Source organism: Podarcis melisellensis (genome assembly GCF_964234715.1).
Source record: "Podarcis melisellensis genome assembly, chromosome: 15".
Taxonomy (NCBI): domain Eukaryota; kingdom Metazoa; phylum Chordata; class Lepidosauria; order Squamata; family Lacertidae; genus Podarcis; species Podarcis melisellensis.
In genome coordinates, this window is record NC_138532.1 from 6,964,387 (window position 1) to 6,981,556 (window position 17,170).

The following is a 17,170-nucleotide window of genomic DNA, read 5'->3' on the forward strand; positions in this document are numbered from 1 at the left end:
CCACATTGTTGTCATCTGTTAAATGGAGCATGGGATCCTTGCAGGTTGGTTGCTGGGTGCTGGCAGTGAATACTGACGATCAAAGCAGCAAAAGGAACGAGAAAACAACGACCACCTACTGAATGTGAGAAATAAGGCTTATTGATGAAGTCTTTTTAACGAAAACATGCAGCAATAGAGTCTTCCTGGACTTCGCCTCCTGCACTTCAGGAGAATTGCCTAAGCCTCTTTGCAAAGTTTTCACATTTTACCTTTGACTGGCTTGTACCTGATCTCAGCAAACCCACCACAAGAAAGAAGAAGAAGAAGAGTTTGGATTTGATATCCCGCCTTTCACTCCCCTTCAGGAGTCTCAAAGCGGCTAACAATCTCCTTTCCCTTCCTCCCCCACAACAAACACTCTGTGGGGTGAGTGGGGCTGAGAGACTTCAGAGAAGTGTGACTGGCCCAAGGTCACCCAGCAGCTGCATGTGGAGGAGCGGAGACGTGAACCCGGTTCCCTGGATTACGTGACTACCGCTCTTAACCACTACACCACACTGGCCCGAAAGATGCATTTCGGTTGGTAGAATGAAAGGTAGTGCAAAATACAGCATTTGCATGGGTTGGAAAATGAGGAAGAATGTGCACTGAAAGAAAGGGGTGAAATAGCACCTCTTTAGGATCCAGGAATTCCAGTCTCCTGCTGTCCAATTCAACCCCAGCTCTGGTGGAATTTACTCCCTCTTGACCCCTCCTGCCCCCCCCCCCAATGGTGCATTGTGCCCAGCTGAGAAAATTAATATTTTAATGTGAGATGAAGGGTCATTTTTGCCTTAGAGATTTCCTCCAAAACGGAAATCCTGTTTCACAAGAACTTAGACATAGGTAATCTGGGTTCAGGGTAGCTGCAATCACATCAGAGACCCTGTCATTCAATTACTTACAGCTCAAACCTGGAATGGCTTAGAACAGGGGTCGGCAAACTACGTCTGGGGGCTGAATGTGGCCCCCTCAGCTCGTAAATCCGGCCCGTGGACCCTGCCACCTGCTCGGTCAGCCCCTGTACGCTGCGGACAACACATCACAAGGGGACTGACTTCCATGATGCTGGCACGGCTTCTGGGCATGTGCCTACACTGGCGCAGGATTGGCTGCAGGAAGTTGTTTATTTCCTTGACATCTGATGGGAGGGCGTTCCACAGGGCAGGCACCCCCATCGACAAGGCCCTTTAAAGTGTCATGAGAGTGGCATCTTCTGTAAAAATCTGCCAGTAATAAGGCTCAACTCAAATTACCCTTGAATATGTAAATCACACCCACCAGTGTCTGTGGGCTGCTATAAAGAGTTTTGTAAGGACCATTGGAGGAGCACAGAGAAGGAACCTCTGTCCCACAGCACTAGACTGCTCTACATCAATGCAGGTACCATCTCCACAACTGTCTCTCTACGCCTTCTTGAGCTGCTTTGTTCCCCTGTTAGGGCTAAACCACCTGTGAGGCAGGAAAGCTGTGTATAGCTCAGGGATCACCAATATTTTAAGTCCTGTGGGCACACTTCGAATTTTGAGTGAGTGCTGTGGGAGGTCCCCCTCCCCCGCCTGTCACTTATCTCTCTTCTCCCCCAAATCACTCCCTCGAACAAAAGGAGAATGCGTCCACATACACACTTCACAGGGATCTGGGAATTGTCCCGAGCCTTTTAAAGTACACACAGCTGAAAGTGGATGTGGGAACCTGCGGCACTATAGAAATTTATAAGGGAAGAAAAAACTAACCAGCCTTACCGTCCCAGGACTAAGGGAGCAGCCAGGGGCTCCCAGAGGCTTTGGGGGTGCCGGCGAAAGGCCTCAAAGGCCCCATTGCAGTCATCAATGCAATGCTGGTGATCCCTGGTCTAGCTCTTCCCTTGAATGATTTCCCTATCATTATAGCCACTTAAGAGACAGACTAAGAATCCCAGGGAACTGTGATGGTTTAGTTTAACAGCTCCTGTGACCTGGTATGGTTTGCTGTTTGTTAAGATTCTGCATGCATCCCTCCTTTATTTTTTTCATTTTTCTATTTTTCGTTTGCTGTATGGTTGGTTATGCAGTTATTATAATCCAGCCTGTGCAGTTTGTTTTTATATAATGGAAAGCAAACGTCTGTCTGTCTGTCTGTCTGTCTGTCTGTATCCTCTCCCAGTCCTTACAAAGCTGCTGTTAGCTCCATAGTGGAAGAGATGGGGAAGGTACTATATTTTTATCTGATGGTTATAGTGTTTGGGGAATTTTGATTCAGAAAATGGCAGGGGGAGTGAAAAGGTAAAAAAAGAGAAGTCCTCTCTTCCCCAGAGCCACTACTTTGAACAAAATTGTAGAGCTCCATGGCTACTTTAAATTTAAAAACTTGGGAGAGATGCTATATTGGGGTGCCAATAGCTGAGGACCCCCAAATTTTCAAGGAGGACCTGCTGGGCTTTTGCATGGCCACTGTGGGTCTTGCCAGGGCCTCCTGCAGCTAGGATGGGCCCTGTCAGGCTTTTCTCTAGGTGAGGGAAACTGAGGATGGGACAGAAATTTGATTCAGTTTTCATTCAAAGGCGAACCTATCAAAATTGTGCTTTCCAAAACAATGCACAACCTGAAACTCAGCAACCTTTTGAAATTTACACTTGTCCAGATTTTGCAGTGCAGTTATCCAGTCAAGTAATGTGGAAAAAAATTGCACATATTGGAGTAAAGTGTCCACAAAAGTGCACTTTTTGGTGAAAATAACATATTCATTGTTTCTCTTGTTGGTTTCTGCCTCGATGAGGCCATTGACTCTGTACTCTTCCAGTAATGACCCATCCCCCTTGTTGCTTAAGGTGAGGCTGCAGTATAGCTCAAGTGACAGTCAATGCATCACTGCTTTTGTTCAGAATGCTTACAGTGGTGTCCAAACTTTTTTCAAAGAGGGCCAGATTGGATGAAGTGAAGGGCTGTGAGGGCCAACCAAAGGGCCAGCCAAAGTTGTTGACCTTTTTTAGGGTTGAAGTTGTCGAGCTTTTTTAAGGATTTTACCCCAGGAAATAAACTGCTGCAGGGGCTGGATTAAACCAACCAGTGGGCTGGATTAGGCCCCCAAAATGGACTTTGGACATGCCTGGTGCCTTAAGATGTCCTCTGTAGTTTATCACTCTCTGTTTCAACAGCTGTAACTGCTGAAGAGGTGACAAATATCCTGAATGTCAGCCAATCTTCAGGAAGGAATGGAGAAAGCAGGAGGAGATGAAGGTTTGTACACCCACAAGAACGAACTGACACATTTCTTTTCATGTAAAGAAACCAAATTCTTTACTTTTCTATTTGTTTTCCAAGGCAATGTTCCCAAATCTGCAGACAGCTTTCTGAAAATCATTGGAGGCTAGATATTGAGAAAATAAAAGAATCAGAAGTGGCTTCAACATTACATTACATTACATTACATTACATTACATTACATTACAGTGGTACCTTGGGTTACATACGCTTCAGGTTACATACGCTTCAGGTTACAGACTCCGCAATCCCAGAAATAGTACCTCGGGTTAAGAACTTTGCTTCAGGATGAGAACAGAAATTGTGCAGCGGTGGCGCAACAGCAGCAGGAGGCCCCATTAGCTAAAGTGGTGCTTCAGGTAAAGAACAGTTTCAGGTAAAGAACAGACCTCTGGAACGATTTAAGTACGTAACCAGAGGTACCACTGTACATTAATATATAATAACAATAACAACAACAACAACAACAACAACAACAACAACAATAATAATAATAATAATAATATCTTTATTGTCATTGCCCCCTCTCGGGGACAACGAAATTACTTGGCTGCTCCATCCACCCAGGTAGGGCACTCCACACAAAATCAAAACAACTATAAAAACACTAATTAAAAACAATACAGTATAATCAGCAAGGAAGATTAGATGACTTTCTAAGTCCAGGCTTCCCATTCAGGGCCGAGATCGCTCTGGAGAAGAAGCTGTTCTTAAGACGGCTCGTTCTTGTCTTCATTGTCCTGTATCTCTGTCCTGACGGCAGGAGCTCGAAGAGACAGTGACCAGGATGCGATGGATCTTTTACTATGTCCAGTGCCTTCCTGTGGCACCTTGTGGCATATATACTGTATAGAGAGAAGTCTGTCTTTCTTTCTTTCTGAAGTGGCTTCAAGAGGCAATGCTCTCTGTATGAGGATTCCCCTGTGCTTAATCAGAGACCTGTAATTAGTGAAGAATGCTTCAGCACAGTTGTTGACAAGAATGAGACCTTGTCAGCATACAGCACCTCTGCTCAGAGTTCTGAACTGCCCCCCCCCCCGATTTGGAATTGGCATTGTTAAAGATTTCACACTTGTAAGAAATCAGTCTTTTAATGCTGCAGCCAGCACCCACACATTGGAATTCCCTGCCTATTGATATCATATAGGCAGCTTCACTGTGGCCTTCTGGGCACATGCTTAAAACATTCTTGTTTAGGCAGGCCTATCCAGTCCCCTAGGTGTTGATGTTGTTTTTTGTAATCTCTTTTCTGTGTGCTCTACAATTTTAATGGCCTTTTGTATAGTTTGACTTATTTGTTTAAACTGTTTTCATTGAAAATTTTTATATAACCTCTAAACCAAGTAGAGGTTTTGTTATTACTGTCAAGCAGTATTTGCAAAAGAAATACAGGAACAATAAGAAAAAACTTTGAATCTCAAACTCTCAGAATTTCAGAACTAAGATTCAAACAGATGGCAAAGTTAATTTCTCTGTCAGTCAGCATTCCCAGGGCAACTTACACAACAACAACAACAACAACTAGTCTAATATAACTAAGACAGGCTTCTTCAACCTGGTGCCCTCCATCTATTTTGAGCTGTTACAGCTTCTATCAAGCTAAGCTAGCACAGTCACTCTTCATGGGATTGATAGGAGCTACAGACCAAATCATCTGAGAAGCACCAGGTTGGCAAAGGTGGATCTAAAGGAATAATAAAACAGGGGGGCCACTAGGGGCACCTTGGAAGATGGCGGATATTAACATCTATCCAGCTCGCACGAGGTAATTAGAGGCTGATTATGGGGAGTATATCAGTCTCCCTTCATCTCTCCAGGGGGGAGAGATGCCGTTTCCCCCTCCTGTTGCCATAAATCACCCCCGAGTTCGGAAGAAGGAGGGGGTGAGGCACTGGGTGCACAACCCTCGGCGGGTCTCGGAACTCCTCCGAAGCTGCTTCCAGGTGCGAAACTAGTTGCGTTACTTAAAAGGAAAAAATTGGGAAAGATAACACACATGCTTCAAGAGAGGCAGGAGGTTTTTATCTGCTAACAATTTTACCACTGAAAGGAAGAAGACTGAGACGGACTGAGATGGAAGATTACATCAAAGCACTACAAATATGGTATGTGGATTGGAATGCCGGAACTAAGGGGGGGGTGACTTTTTATTTCTTTTGCTCTATGTGATTACTAATCTGAAGATCTGTCACAGAAATTAATTGCAAATGGGACTAAAAATGAATTGTGTGGGAATAATTATGAACTTAAAGGTTTTACTCTGTGAAGGATTTGGAAAGAAGAAGGGCTCTCTCTTGTGACGTAGTAAAAATGGAAACTTGATAAGAGACCTGTGTTGCTGGAGTTGGTCTTGGGGAGGGCGAGCCGAAGATATATTATTTTCGAGGAGATTGCGAACTGGAAGGGGCAGCCCTCCTGGAAAAAGACTAATTTACGATGCAACATGTCGGAAAAGCTTAAGAGCGAGTTTCTAGACTGTATTTCATTGGAACGACAAAAATGGCGATTACTCGCTCGAGCGGAAAGGACTGTTGGAGGAGAGTGATTTACGAGAGAGCAGCACAAAGCCCACACAGAAATACAAATAAGACTGTCTTTTTCAACCCACTTGTGGAGCATATTGGAGGAAAATGGAAAGGAAAATGAGTAATGACAAGTATTGAGAAGAGGAGACTGGAAACATCATTCTTAATATGGAAGCAGAACAAATATTCGAGGATTGGACTCCTGCCAATCAAGAAGCATGGGTACCCCCCACAAAAAAATTATAATTTGGAAAACAATTGGATTGTTATAATTTGGACTAATTGATTTGATGTGTTTAATTTGGAAATATGAAACAATAAAAATTGTTTTAAAAAAAGGAATAATAAAACAGCACAGTGCAATGTAAAATGCAAATAAATAAAAACGGGCTGCAGCTTATAAGAATTAAAAACTTAGCCATGTGAATCCAACTTCTGTCCAAAAATAGTTAATGGATACATTAAGGCCTGTTCCAGGAACAGGAATCCGTCACTATCTCAAAAGAAATAACAGGACTTATTCTCTGGGCATGGCTCTAACTGAGCTTTTCATGCTTTTCTGATTATGTTCCCATTCCTCCTCCACATCTGCCTGGGCCTGCCTTAGAGTACAGATTCCATACAGGATTTGGTTGACCACATACAGTCCTATGTTTGGATATAACCCTGGCCTGTCAGTCTAAAGCACAGAGGCTAAGGTTTATCAGGACTAGGGCAACCAGGCTGACTGCTAAAGCAACAGGGCTGCTAAATGCTGAAGATGCACCTCTTTATCCTGTTCTTTGACGCCTGAGATGTGTGTTTTCAGGACCCAACTTATTCCTGTGACTCTAATTGTTTTTAATTCTGACTTTTAAATGGTAGTAACCCACTCTGGGACCTGCTGGTGAAGGGTGGGTAATAAATTTCGATTTTAATAATACAAAAAAATACGATAGCGCTGGCTGTCAGCTTCTCCTTAGCCTCAGCAATACCTGGAGAACTCAGCAGGGAGGAGGATGGGGGCCAAACCTGAATTGGTTTGCTCTGCTTGCCATTGGCTCTGGCTAATGTGGGTCTTTCTTCATTCCACCCCACCATTCCCAGTGGACACCATCCACCACTGTTTGAAGGTTTGGTGTGGTTTCTTCTCAAAGATATTAGCAGGCTCTGCTTCCATTTGATGCTGCACGGAATCTTAGGCATCCCATCCCATGGTGGATGAGGGCAGGGACAGAGTTGGAGGCAAGCCTCATCAGAGCTTGTTTCCAAAAGAGAAATGACAAGCAGACCTACAGAGTGAGGTAACTGATCTCCTCTGCAGAAACCAGTGTGTGCAGTTTTCCATCCAGGTTAGTGCTATTGAAATGCAGAATACATATCAGTTGGCTGGGTCAGTTTGATTGATTGCTTTCCATTAATCAGGAGGAATGGAATTAAATATACAAGCAGTGGGAGGGGACTCAAAGCCAGAAATCCAACAGCTAAGGCAAGAGAGAAAATAGGGAGCCAGTCAAAGACCAGCACCATGGACAGCTCTAAAGCTGTTAGGTGCAGAACAGAGGTCAGCAAGGGTTACTGGGCATGGGCTGGATCACTCTGCGGACCAGACTGGTGCAGCGCAATGCCGGAAAACACGTCTGTGGCGCCAAGCGCCACAGCGATTTCTGGAGAAAAAATGGCGCAGCCCAAACGATATGAATCAGAACCATGCAGCAATTTCTGGACCATCTGCAGGCCGGATCCAGAACCCATTCGAGCCAGAACCAGCCCACGGGCCTTAGGTTGCTGATCTCTGGTATAGAATGAATATCAAGCCGCTTCTCTAGGAAGCATTGATAAAGGCCCTAAACACCTGGAGTCCCATGCTCCTACAATGTTCTTTTTTGAAGGCTGCTTAGTGTTTTCAGCCAGGGACAATATGTGAGCATGAGGTCTTGGCAAACCTTCAGGGTGGCTGCTTGCTGGGTTTGGTGTTTCTTGTTGGGTAGTCTGGGTTGCTTGGTTCCTTCTTGATGAGTCCATCACTTGCTCATCCCAAGTGGCTTTTCAGGTTCCCTAAGGCTGCACAAGCTCTTTGACCCACAGCTGCTATAGCTGACAAAAGCATTGTCAGTGAAGGATGCATCTGTTTTTTCATTTTGGCAGTATACTTACCTGTGGTTTTAGCATAGGTTGAACAAAGTAAAACTTTGTTGTAGTTGTTTAGTCATTTAGTCGTGTCCGACTCTTCATGACCCCATGGACCAGAGCACGCCAGGCACTCCTGTCTTCCACTGCCTCCCGCAGTTTGGTCAAACTCATGCTGGTAGCTTCGAGTACACTGCCCAACCATCTCGTCCTCTGTCGTCCCCTTCTCCTTGTGCCCTCCATCTTTCCCAACATCAGGGTCTTTTCCAGGGAGTCTTCTCTTCTCATGAGGTGGCCAAAGTATTGGAGCCTCAGCTTCAGGATCTGTCCTTCCAGTGAGCACTCAGGGCTTACCTATTTCCTTAAGAATTGATAGATTTCCTCCTTCATGGATCACTGCCTTGACATGGCAAAGGGGCTTGAATAACTCAGAGGAGCTATGAGCTATGCCATGCAGGGCCACCCAAGATGGACAGGTCATAGTGGAGAGTTTTGACTAAACGTGATCCACCTGGAGCAGGAACTGGCAAGCCACTCCAGTATCCCTGCCAAGAAAACTCCATGGACAAAGATAACAGGCATATAAAAGTAAAACTAGGAACTTGTTTAACCAACTGTAGGCACAATACTTTAACTCTGCACAATTGATGCCAAACAGGGCAGTTGCCATGTCATGCAAAAATGTGATTATTTCTAAGTATTGCTTGTTCCTTCTTTAGATTTCTCCCCATTTTTTCTTGCATATGGATGTGTTTTTGGGTACATTATATATTTCCATCCTAATGTGTTCCCCAGTTCCTTCCGGGGGCATTCGTCCAGCATTAGAGTATCCCTGGCGCTGCAGACTTACAGACATCAACCACAAGATCCTCATCCTGCAGAATGACCATCTGATAGCATCCCCACCAAATTCCAATGCATCAGGTAATAGTTCTTATGATTCCTTTGCATCTTACTGACTGAACACTTGTTTACATTCTGGAGCTGAGTAGCCAGGAATCGGGAAACAGGGTTTTTTATCATCCAGAACTCACCGGAACTTAGTTCCAGCACCATTGCCATTATAAGAAAATAAGGGAAGTGTTTGAAATATACGCGGAGTCGAGAGTGGATTTCATGCTCTTTATTCAGCTCATAGTGGTGAGGAGGAATGGAAGTTCCCCCAGGACGTCTGCTTTATATACATTATTTACACAATGGGCCCCATGTGATTGGCTAATTCCGGGATTCTCCTGTAGACCAATCCGGTTGCGGATTCACTTCCACCTGGAGCTGGATTGGGTGGCTCCTGTGGACCAATCAGACTGCTGCATTCTGAATCCTATTGTTCTAGGACCAATCAGACTGCTGCATTTTGGATCCTATTCAACTCAGTACATAACACTGTTCAGCAGTGGCATGTGGCCCTCGGAATGTTGCCCAGAAGGGATTGAGGACTGCAGGCCAAAAAGAGCTCCCCACTTCTGCCACAAGAGGTGGAAAAATTACAAACAGGGCATGGGATTATCTATGAGTCTATGCAAACTACCGGCACTATGTAGCAGAAACTCATGAAAACTGGACACGTGTCTACTGTAGTGATCATGTGTATAGACACATATTTGATTTTGAGGGGATCATCAGTAGTTTCCCATCCTATTGAAAACCTTCCTTCCAGAGTCGGTGGAAGAAAATTGGAAGAAATTCAAAGTTTACTTACAGAAACATTGTAAAATTAAGGAATGTTAGAAGGATGTTGGAATGAAGTTATGTGGTTTTAGCAGAAATGTTATAAAGGATTAAGAAAAAATAGATTGTTAATTGGTGAAAGGAGGGAAAGTAAAGTTACACTAGTTTAAGATAAATTATAGGACAAAAATTGGGAAAGATGGAAAGGATTTGCTGAAATAGCTAACTGAACGAGAATACAAAAAAGGGAGGTGTGAGGAAGTCAAGGAAACAAGCAAATGAAAGATAAGTTATGGGAAGGGTTTTTTTTGGTTCTAATTGTTTATATTTTTCTTTTTTCTTTTTTTATTGTGATGTATTGTCTTGTTTTTGTGTAATTTGGTGTTTTCTCTTTTTTCTTTCTGTAACCTTTAAAACTTTAATAAATATTACTTTTTTAAAAAAATAAACCTTCCTTCCATTTTGGCTTCTCCTACAAAATTCCTGTACCAAATAAGAATGCATGATTTACTCCCTCTCACGGTACTGACCCTGTTTTGTTTTTTGTCTCTAGAGGTAGTATTTGACATATATCCCAACAGAGGTATTACGGGAAATGTAATCTTTATTGGCTTCAATGGACGTGTCCTGTCCTGTGTGGAATCTGGAGGAGGGCATCCTCAACTAAAGGCCGTGGTGAGTTTTGTCCAGGGCTGGTCCAATCATTTTAGTACCTGCGGCGAACCACAAAACGGTGCCCCCTGCCACAGAAGAAGGTGGGAAGATCTACCTTAGGAACAAAGCAAGGAATCAAACCAACCTTACTCAATGGTTGAACTGGGAATCAAAGGGCATCGTGGGTGGGAAAGGGCCTGCTTTGGCTCACTCTGAATGGGGCCCAGAGGGCAGCCCCTTCCCTTTTCTCCCTAGGGGTGGGAGGAGACCAGCAGTCCCTCCTATTCTCCGAGGAGCCACTGTGAATGGGGTGGGGGACTGATAAGAGTGATGTGCCTTGGTCCAGTATACTTGAAGGAGCATCTCCACCTCCATCGTTCTGCCTGGACACTGAGGTCCAGCTTTGAGGGCCTTCTGGCGGTTTCCTCACTGCAAGAAGCCAAGTTACAGGGAACCAGATAGAGGGCCTTCTCAGTAGTGGCGCCCGCCCTGTGGAACACCCTCCCATCAGATGTCCAGGAAATAAGCAGCTATCCTATTTTTAAGACATCTGAAGGCAGCCCTGTTTAGGGAAGTTTTTAATATTTAATGCTGTATTGTTTTTAACACTCGATTGGAAGCTGTCCAGTGTGGCTGGGGAAACTCAGCCAGATGGATGGGGTATAAATAATAAATTATTATTATTATTATTATTATTATTATTATTATTATTATTATCCCCATTAAAACAAAAACTTACACGTTTAGATGAATCAATGCATTCTAGTAGGCATTGTTGTTGCTTTTATCGATTAAAGTTCTACCTTGCCTTTCCTCTGAAGGAGACCAGGGTGGCAAACAACGAAGCAATAGAAAAATACAATTAAAAATAAAGTGCAACTATATTAAAAGTTTAAAAACAATAATATTTTTTTTTAAAGCTATTTTTAGGGTATTTAAAAATAATCCCATATTTCCAGGATCCTCCCCTTCCCTCCCACAAACATTTGCTTTCTCTCAAGCAACTGCAAGTGATGCAATACAACTTTTCTTTCTACCCAAGTCTTTGCATTTCTGTTTTCTTTTAGCCTGGAAATATTAAGGAAATGTACAATGAGGTGAACGAATTCAGGAGCTCCACTTTCTTCAGAAAGCCTGGTGGCAAAGAGACGTACAGCTTGGAATCTGCAGCATTCCCGGGCTGGTTCATAAGCACTTCTCCTGAGCCAAACAAGCCTGTTGGTTTGAGCCGCCAAGGAGCCACGGAGATCACGGAATTTTATATGGCGAGAATATAGGACTAAATGTGACCTGCTGCTTTAAAGGAGAATATCTGCCATTACCAGGGAGCTGTCATTGAAAATACATAACACAGAGGAAATCATCCCTGATAAACCCCAATGCTTCTCCATTTGTTATTATTTTTATTCTTTATTAAATTTGTTATTTGCTTTATCTTGCCCAGGACAACCCAAAGCGACCTAGAACCAACCAACCAACCAACCAACCAACCAACCAACCAACCAACCACCACAGATACAGTAGATACATTAAAGTCTATAGGAAAAAAGAAATACATTAACACTCCTCCCACTTCACAGATAGTTAAGGACTAACGGCCTGGTAATAGAGGAAGGTTTTTGCTGGTGCCTAAAGATATGATTGTGCCAGGCGATCCTCCCCGGGGAGAACATTTCATAAATGGAGAGACACTGCAGAAAAGGCCCATTCTCATGTTGCCACACGCCAGATCTCTTTTTGAGGGGGCACGCAAAGTAGAGCTGCAGATGGTGATCGCTGTGTCAAGGTCAGTTAAAATGTGAGAGGCAGTCCTTGAGATATTGTAGTCCAGTTTCTGGCTGATGTCACAATATATGTCTGTTGAGATCTTCAGCACTTCAGGACTGGGGAGCTGTTTGGGTGGGGGAAAGCCAGGATTTATGAGGTAAAATTCCTGGCAACGCTCCTTAGGGGGTTCTGGGGAATGCACAGTATTCCCTGGTGTTGCTTAAGCTCGTATCTAGAGAGGCAGTACGGACACGACCTGGGAATTGTGTCCCTGCCATGGACAAATCGTCTCAGGCATGATTTGTGATCGGTTCCTCATGAATTTGGAATATTGGTGTTGATTATGGGACGCTCCTGAAATGGCATATGATAAAGGGCTGCAATTAACCAGCTGCCGAAAGGACTGGATTTGAGCCATGAAGGTATTTCAATGATTTTCAACAAGCGCAAAAATACTTACAATAGCCAGAATGGAAGGGGAGGCAAGGCAATGTTTGTTTTGATGGTTCCTAAATGGTCTTTTTCTCTCTTGACCACCCCTGTAAAATGAAAGAATCATGGGCAGGTGTTTTGATGTTATCTGTTACTGAGGGAGAGAGGGGAGCCAATGATTTATGCTCAACAAAGGGTTCTACAATTTCTTTTACACCCTTCCCTCTTGACTGAGGTTGAATGGATCTTATATAAATTTTCTTGGACTGGATCAGGAGTGGAGAAGAGAACAATCTGCTATGGACTGCTAATTACACTTGGCAGGAATTTAAATATGTGACTTTGATCTTTAACTGCGAGCTGTGGAAAATAACCCCCAGAATTTTAATGGCAGAGCAGACATCAACTTGGGGAGTTGTTTATAGCTCAGCAAGTCCTTGAACAACGGAAGGAATGTTTTCAAAGGAGTGGAATGGACCAAGAACAATGACAATCTCTCTGGGAACAGCCTGCTAGAAGGAATGAACACATGATTTTTTATATATATGTTTGGAAAATAAGAATGGTGCTGATTGTAAGGAAACAAGAAGGCTAGCCACGAAAATGGATTAAAACTAATAGAAGGATGAGAATGTGATTAAAGAAGAAGAAGACGTGGCAACATCAGGAAGCATCGGACATGTTTGTAACAGGAGCAGGAAACCTTATTATCATTATTTTTTTAAAAAAAATTGTATTAAATTTAAATAATTTGGATCAATTTATTAAAATTCGGAAAACACACACACACACAAAAGAATGAAATATTGTAATCCTGAGCCTTTTAAAGCTTTATAGGTCAAAACCAGCAAAGGCCACTGAGCGATCCAGCAGAACTAGGAAACAGCTTTCACCTTTGTCCTTAGCCCACCGGAGATCATTGACCAGCAAGATCAAGGCAGTTTCAGCCCCATGATGAGGCCTGAATCCCGAATGAAAAGGATCTAAATGGTCCACATCCTCCAAGCATGCCTGAAGTTGTTTAGCAACCACCCACTCAGTCACCTTGCCTGAAGATGGGAGATTTAAAACTGAGTGATTGTTGGCCATATTGGATGGGTCCAAAGATGGTTTTTAAAGAAGCGGTTTAATAACTGCCTCTTTCAGTGAGTTTGGGAAGGTTTCCGCACAGAGGGAAGCATTCACCACCCCACGGAGCCCATCACCCAGCCCTTCCTGGCTCGCTTTTATGAGCCAGGATGGGCAAGGATCAAGAAGACAGGTGGTTGGTTTCACTCATCCAAGCAGCCTGTCCACATCTCCAGAGGTGACAGATTAGAAGTGATCCCATGCAACTTGACTAGACAGGACACTAGGACTCTAGGTACAATTGCATGCAGAAATGTAAACGTTAATGAGAAATTGGCACCAGAATGCTGATGAATATTCCTGAGGACTCTTTTTAAAACAAAATGAATGAACTTTATTACGGTCACAGACCAGGAAAAACAAACAAACAAACAGATAAATAAAATAGCAGTTAGGATTTTTTTAACTGATAAATGTTGGAGCAGATAAGGACAAAGAAACAAGCATAGGATAAAACATCTGAATAAAATACAAGATTAAACACAAGGACTCTTTTTAAAACAAAATGCAAACTAATATGGAAATGAGGAGAACTGAACAAGACTGGAAAAATGAGAAACCGAGAGCAACCAAAATTGACCTATCCAGCCATCCCTACTCTTGATAGATGCAATTTCCTTGTGTTTTTGTAGCTTGAGTGAATACTGGAAGTTCTGAACATGTTAGAACTGAAAGGCATTTTGTTACTTGATTAGGATACATTGGCATAATACATTGGCATTAAAACCTCCCTCCTCTTTCAGAAGTTCTAATCACCTTTTACTTTATCAAAATAAAACTGAGTGATCTCAGCACCTCCTTGATGACTCAAACGAATCGGCTGGTTTGGCTCAGTCAACGTGCTTAGGAACCAACCGGGGAATGCTGCAGATTCAAAGCTGCCAGTCTCTGTGCTGCTGCCACTTTTACAAAAGAAAGTGAAGTTCTTATATTCCTTGCCATCATTGTAGAGATCCATAATGCCTTTACCCTATTTTAGATAAAAAAGCATACAAAAGGTTTAGTACAGTGGTACCTCGCAAGACGAATGCCTCGCAAGACGAAAGAGTTTTCCATTTTTTGAATCGTTCCGCAAGACAAATTTCCCTATAGGCTTGCTTCACAAGACGAAACGTCTTGCAAGTTCTTGCGAGTTTGTTTCCTTTTTCTTAAAGCCGCTAATAGCCGCTAAGCCGCTAAGCCACTATGCCGTTAATAGCCGCTAAGCCGCTAATAGCCGCTAAGCCGCTAATAGCCGTGCTTCGCAAGATGAAAAAACCACAAGACAAAGAGACTCGCGGAACGGATTAATATTGTCTTGAGATGCAACACTGTAGAAAGAAAGCTTGTGCTACATCACAAATGAATGCCATCAGTTGCCTGGGAGAAAGCGAGACTTGGGGCTAAATCCCAATGATTGTAACCAAAGCATATACAAATTCAAAGTTTACTGGAAGCCTCAAGTTTAAATCTGGATTGTGTCATGAATACACCAAGCATTCAGCCATGAGATAAGCCTTTCATTCAAAGGATGGGAGGACCTGTGGCCCTCTAGACGTTGTTGGACTACAATTCCTATAATCTCTGACCATTGGCTGTTCAGGATGGGGCCGATGGGAGTTAAGGTCCAACAAGATCTGAACCACCACTGGTTCTTCAGCTTCAATTCCTGTCTGCCTTTCATAAGTTTGAATCTTTGTTTATATACCAAAACAGGAAGGTTTCACTACTGAATTTGAAAAAACAAAACAGGAAATAGAACCAGAAGCTGGATAATTAAGGAGAAATTCATAACTAATGAAGAAGAGTGCAGAACCTACAATCAGGAAATGTTTGCTTTCACTAAAAGGACAGAAGCAGCCCTAAAAAACCTCAGTAGATCTTTTCCTCTCCCAATAGACAGGCTAGGAAGACAAAGGAGAGGGAAGAAGCACAGAAGAATAACAGAGAGAAGAATGGAATGCAGTGATTTAGCAAAGATGTCCATTGGATTCCCTGATAAAGAAAAAAGAGTGAGCAAACAGCAGAGAATATCTAAAATCTTTGTCATGGTGGATGCCACAGAACAAGCAGAAGAAATTTGAAACAATCGAATGTGGCTTTGAGCCAGAAGTGAAACCGACCTCCAGGGTCAGCTGAGGTTGACCACCAGGTTCACCACAGGAGAGGGTTTGTGCTCCATCTTGGGTGCCCAAAAAGACGGCAAATGTGTTTCCATCTTTGGGGGTTATCCCTCTGTTGGGGGTCATAGCCAACAAGTAATCTGGAACCAAAAAACAGGCAAAGATCAGTGTGATAAGAGTGGGGTGTGACCATGGAAAGTTAAGGAGACCATTTCTGACCCTAGTTGAACACAGTGCTGCTGTATCAGAAACTTCCTGACACCTGGTTACCCAGTCCCAGTTTTGCACAAGTGTTCAATCGGTAACAGTATAAGTCACAGTTGTGAGATGAGAAGGGTTCATAATCATTGTTACCGGGTGAGTTGCCATCTTTGGGAGCTGCTACCAGCATGTTGTTCTTCAGGAACAGGAACTTCTGGTTGATATCCCAAACCCTATAGAGCCATGGGCTCCCTAACCGAAGGGAAGGATCTGTGATGAAAAGAAGTAACACAAATTTATCAACACACAAGAAAAACTGGAATATTCTAAAGAAGGAACAAGCAACTTTTCAGACATATCTTTTTTCTTCTGTGTTGCAGCTGCAATTCTTTTCTCCCCCTTTTGTGTGAAGTGGTGATAGCCGTGGTTGGCACAACATATTTTCCATGGTGGCAACATTGTGGAGTTTCTGATGTGAGTCTAGGACTTCCTCTGTCCTTAAGATATTGCGCAAGCGTTCCTAGTGTATCTTTTTTCATTTGGTATTAAGAATACAGGTTTATATATTGCCAAAGAGACAGCCTAGTTGTCTGGCTGTTTTCAGCTTTAATCCAATGGGATCCAACCTGGCTGAAACCCAAGGACACTAGTTTGACTGGTTTCTCCAGGTGAAATCCATCGACTCCCTCTACTGATGTGTGTATCAGTTTCCTTTTGCTTTTTTAAGGAGTTTTGATTCTGACCATGTTCTTGCCCTCCTGAACCATGGGAGAAAGAGATACGCAGAATAACCTAGGGCACAGAGCACGCATGCATGTACGAATGAATGAATGAATGAATGAACACACAATATCGTCCATGAAATATGTAATTTAAAAAAACAGTTGTGATTGTTTACGACACTCCTCCCCCTCCCAATTCTATAACCCAATTATTCAGGATAATACTTCATGCATCTGGTAAAATGAGCTGTAGTTCATGAAAGCTTATATTGTTAAGAAAATCGTCCAACAGGTACCACTCATTCTTTGCTGAAACAGACTAACACAGCTAGATTTTTGGGGAACAAGTCCTCCTTGCTTTTATGTTAAACCACCAACATGGAAAATATCCCCATGGGGAATGTCATTTCACTCAGCTGGTGTACATGCTTACGGTGACGTAGCATGGTTTGCTGGCTTCCGGGGCAGGTGGGAGCCAGGTGCATGCACATGCACATGGGGATAGGATGCAGAAGATGAAGGGAGCCTGCCACACAAGGCCAGCCTTCACTGTTGATGCCGCACTGCAATGCCTGCCTGCCACGCAGGGTGGAAGCCAG

General features: G+C 43.2%; 2 protein-coding genes across 6 annotated transcripts in view; one reads left to right on the forward strand and one right to left on the reverse strand.

Annotated features, from left to right (window-relative positions):
• Window positions 1-1,278: 1,278 nt before the first annotated feature.
• LOC309358243 (interleukin-36 receptor antagonist protein-like) lies at window positions 1,279-11,653 on the forward strand. The gene is made up of 5 exons (XM_081891222.1): window positions 1,279-1,404; window positions 3,158-3,239; window positions 8,693-8,821; window positions 10,119-10,240; window positions 11,287-11,653. The coding sequence occupies exons 2-5, from the start codon at window positions 3,191-3,193 to the stop codon at window positions 11,494-11,496; spliced, it is 510 nt and encodes a 169-aa protein (XP_081747348.1). The 5' UTR covers window positions 1,279-1,404; window positions 3,158-3,190; the 3' UTR covers window positions 11,497-11,653.
• A 2,203-nt stretch (window positions 11,654-13,856) lies between these two features.
• LOC309358234 (interleukin-36 receptor antagonist protein-like) overlaps window positions 13,857-17,170 on the reverse strand; it is a 47,980-nt gene continuing 44,666 nt past the window's right edge. For all 5 annotated transcript variants that reach the window (XM_081891197.1, XM_081891196.1, XM_081891194.1 and 2 more), the window contains 3 exons: window positions 16,003-16,119; window positions 15,649-15,788; window positions 13,857-14,516 (listed from right to left, as the gene is read on the reverse strand). In XM_081891197.1, coding sequence (XP_081747323.1) covers window positions 14,295-14,516; window positions 15,649-15,788; window positions 16,003-16,119 — 479 coding nt within the window. In that variant the 3' untranslated portion in view covers window positions 13,857-14,294. The remainder of the gene's footprint in view (window positions 14,517-15,648; window positions 15,789-16,002; window positions 16,120-17,170) is intronic.

Bases quoted from the DNA above. Each gene is read 5' to 3' on its own strand.
- LOC309358243 (XM_081891222.1), top strand. From the start codon at position 3,191: ATGTCAGCCAATCTTCAGGAAGGAATGGAGAAAGCAGGAGGAGATGAA. The intron at 3,240-8,692 runs GTTTGTACACCC...TGTGTTCCCCAG, and splicing joins GAAAGCAGGAGGAGATGAAG to TTCCTTCCGGGGGCATTCGT. The intron at 8,822-10,118 runs GTAATAGTTCTT...TTTTGTCTCTAG, and splicing joins ACCAAATTCCAATGCATCAG to AGGTAGTATTTGACATATAT.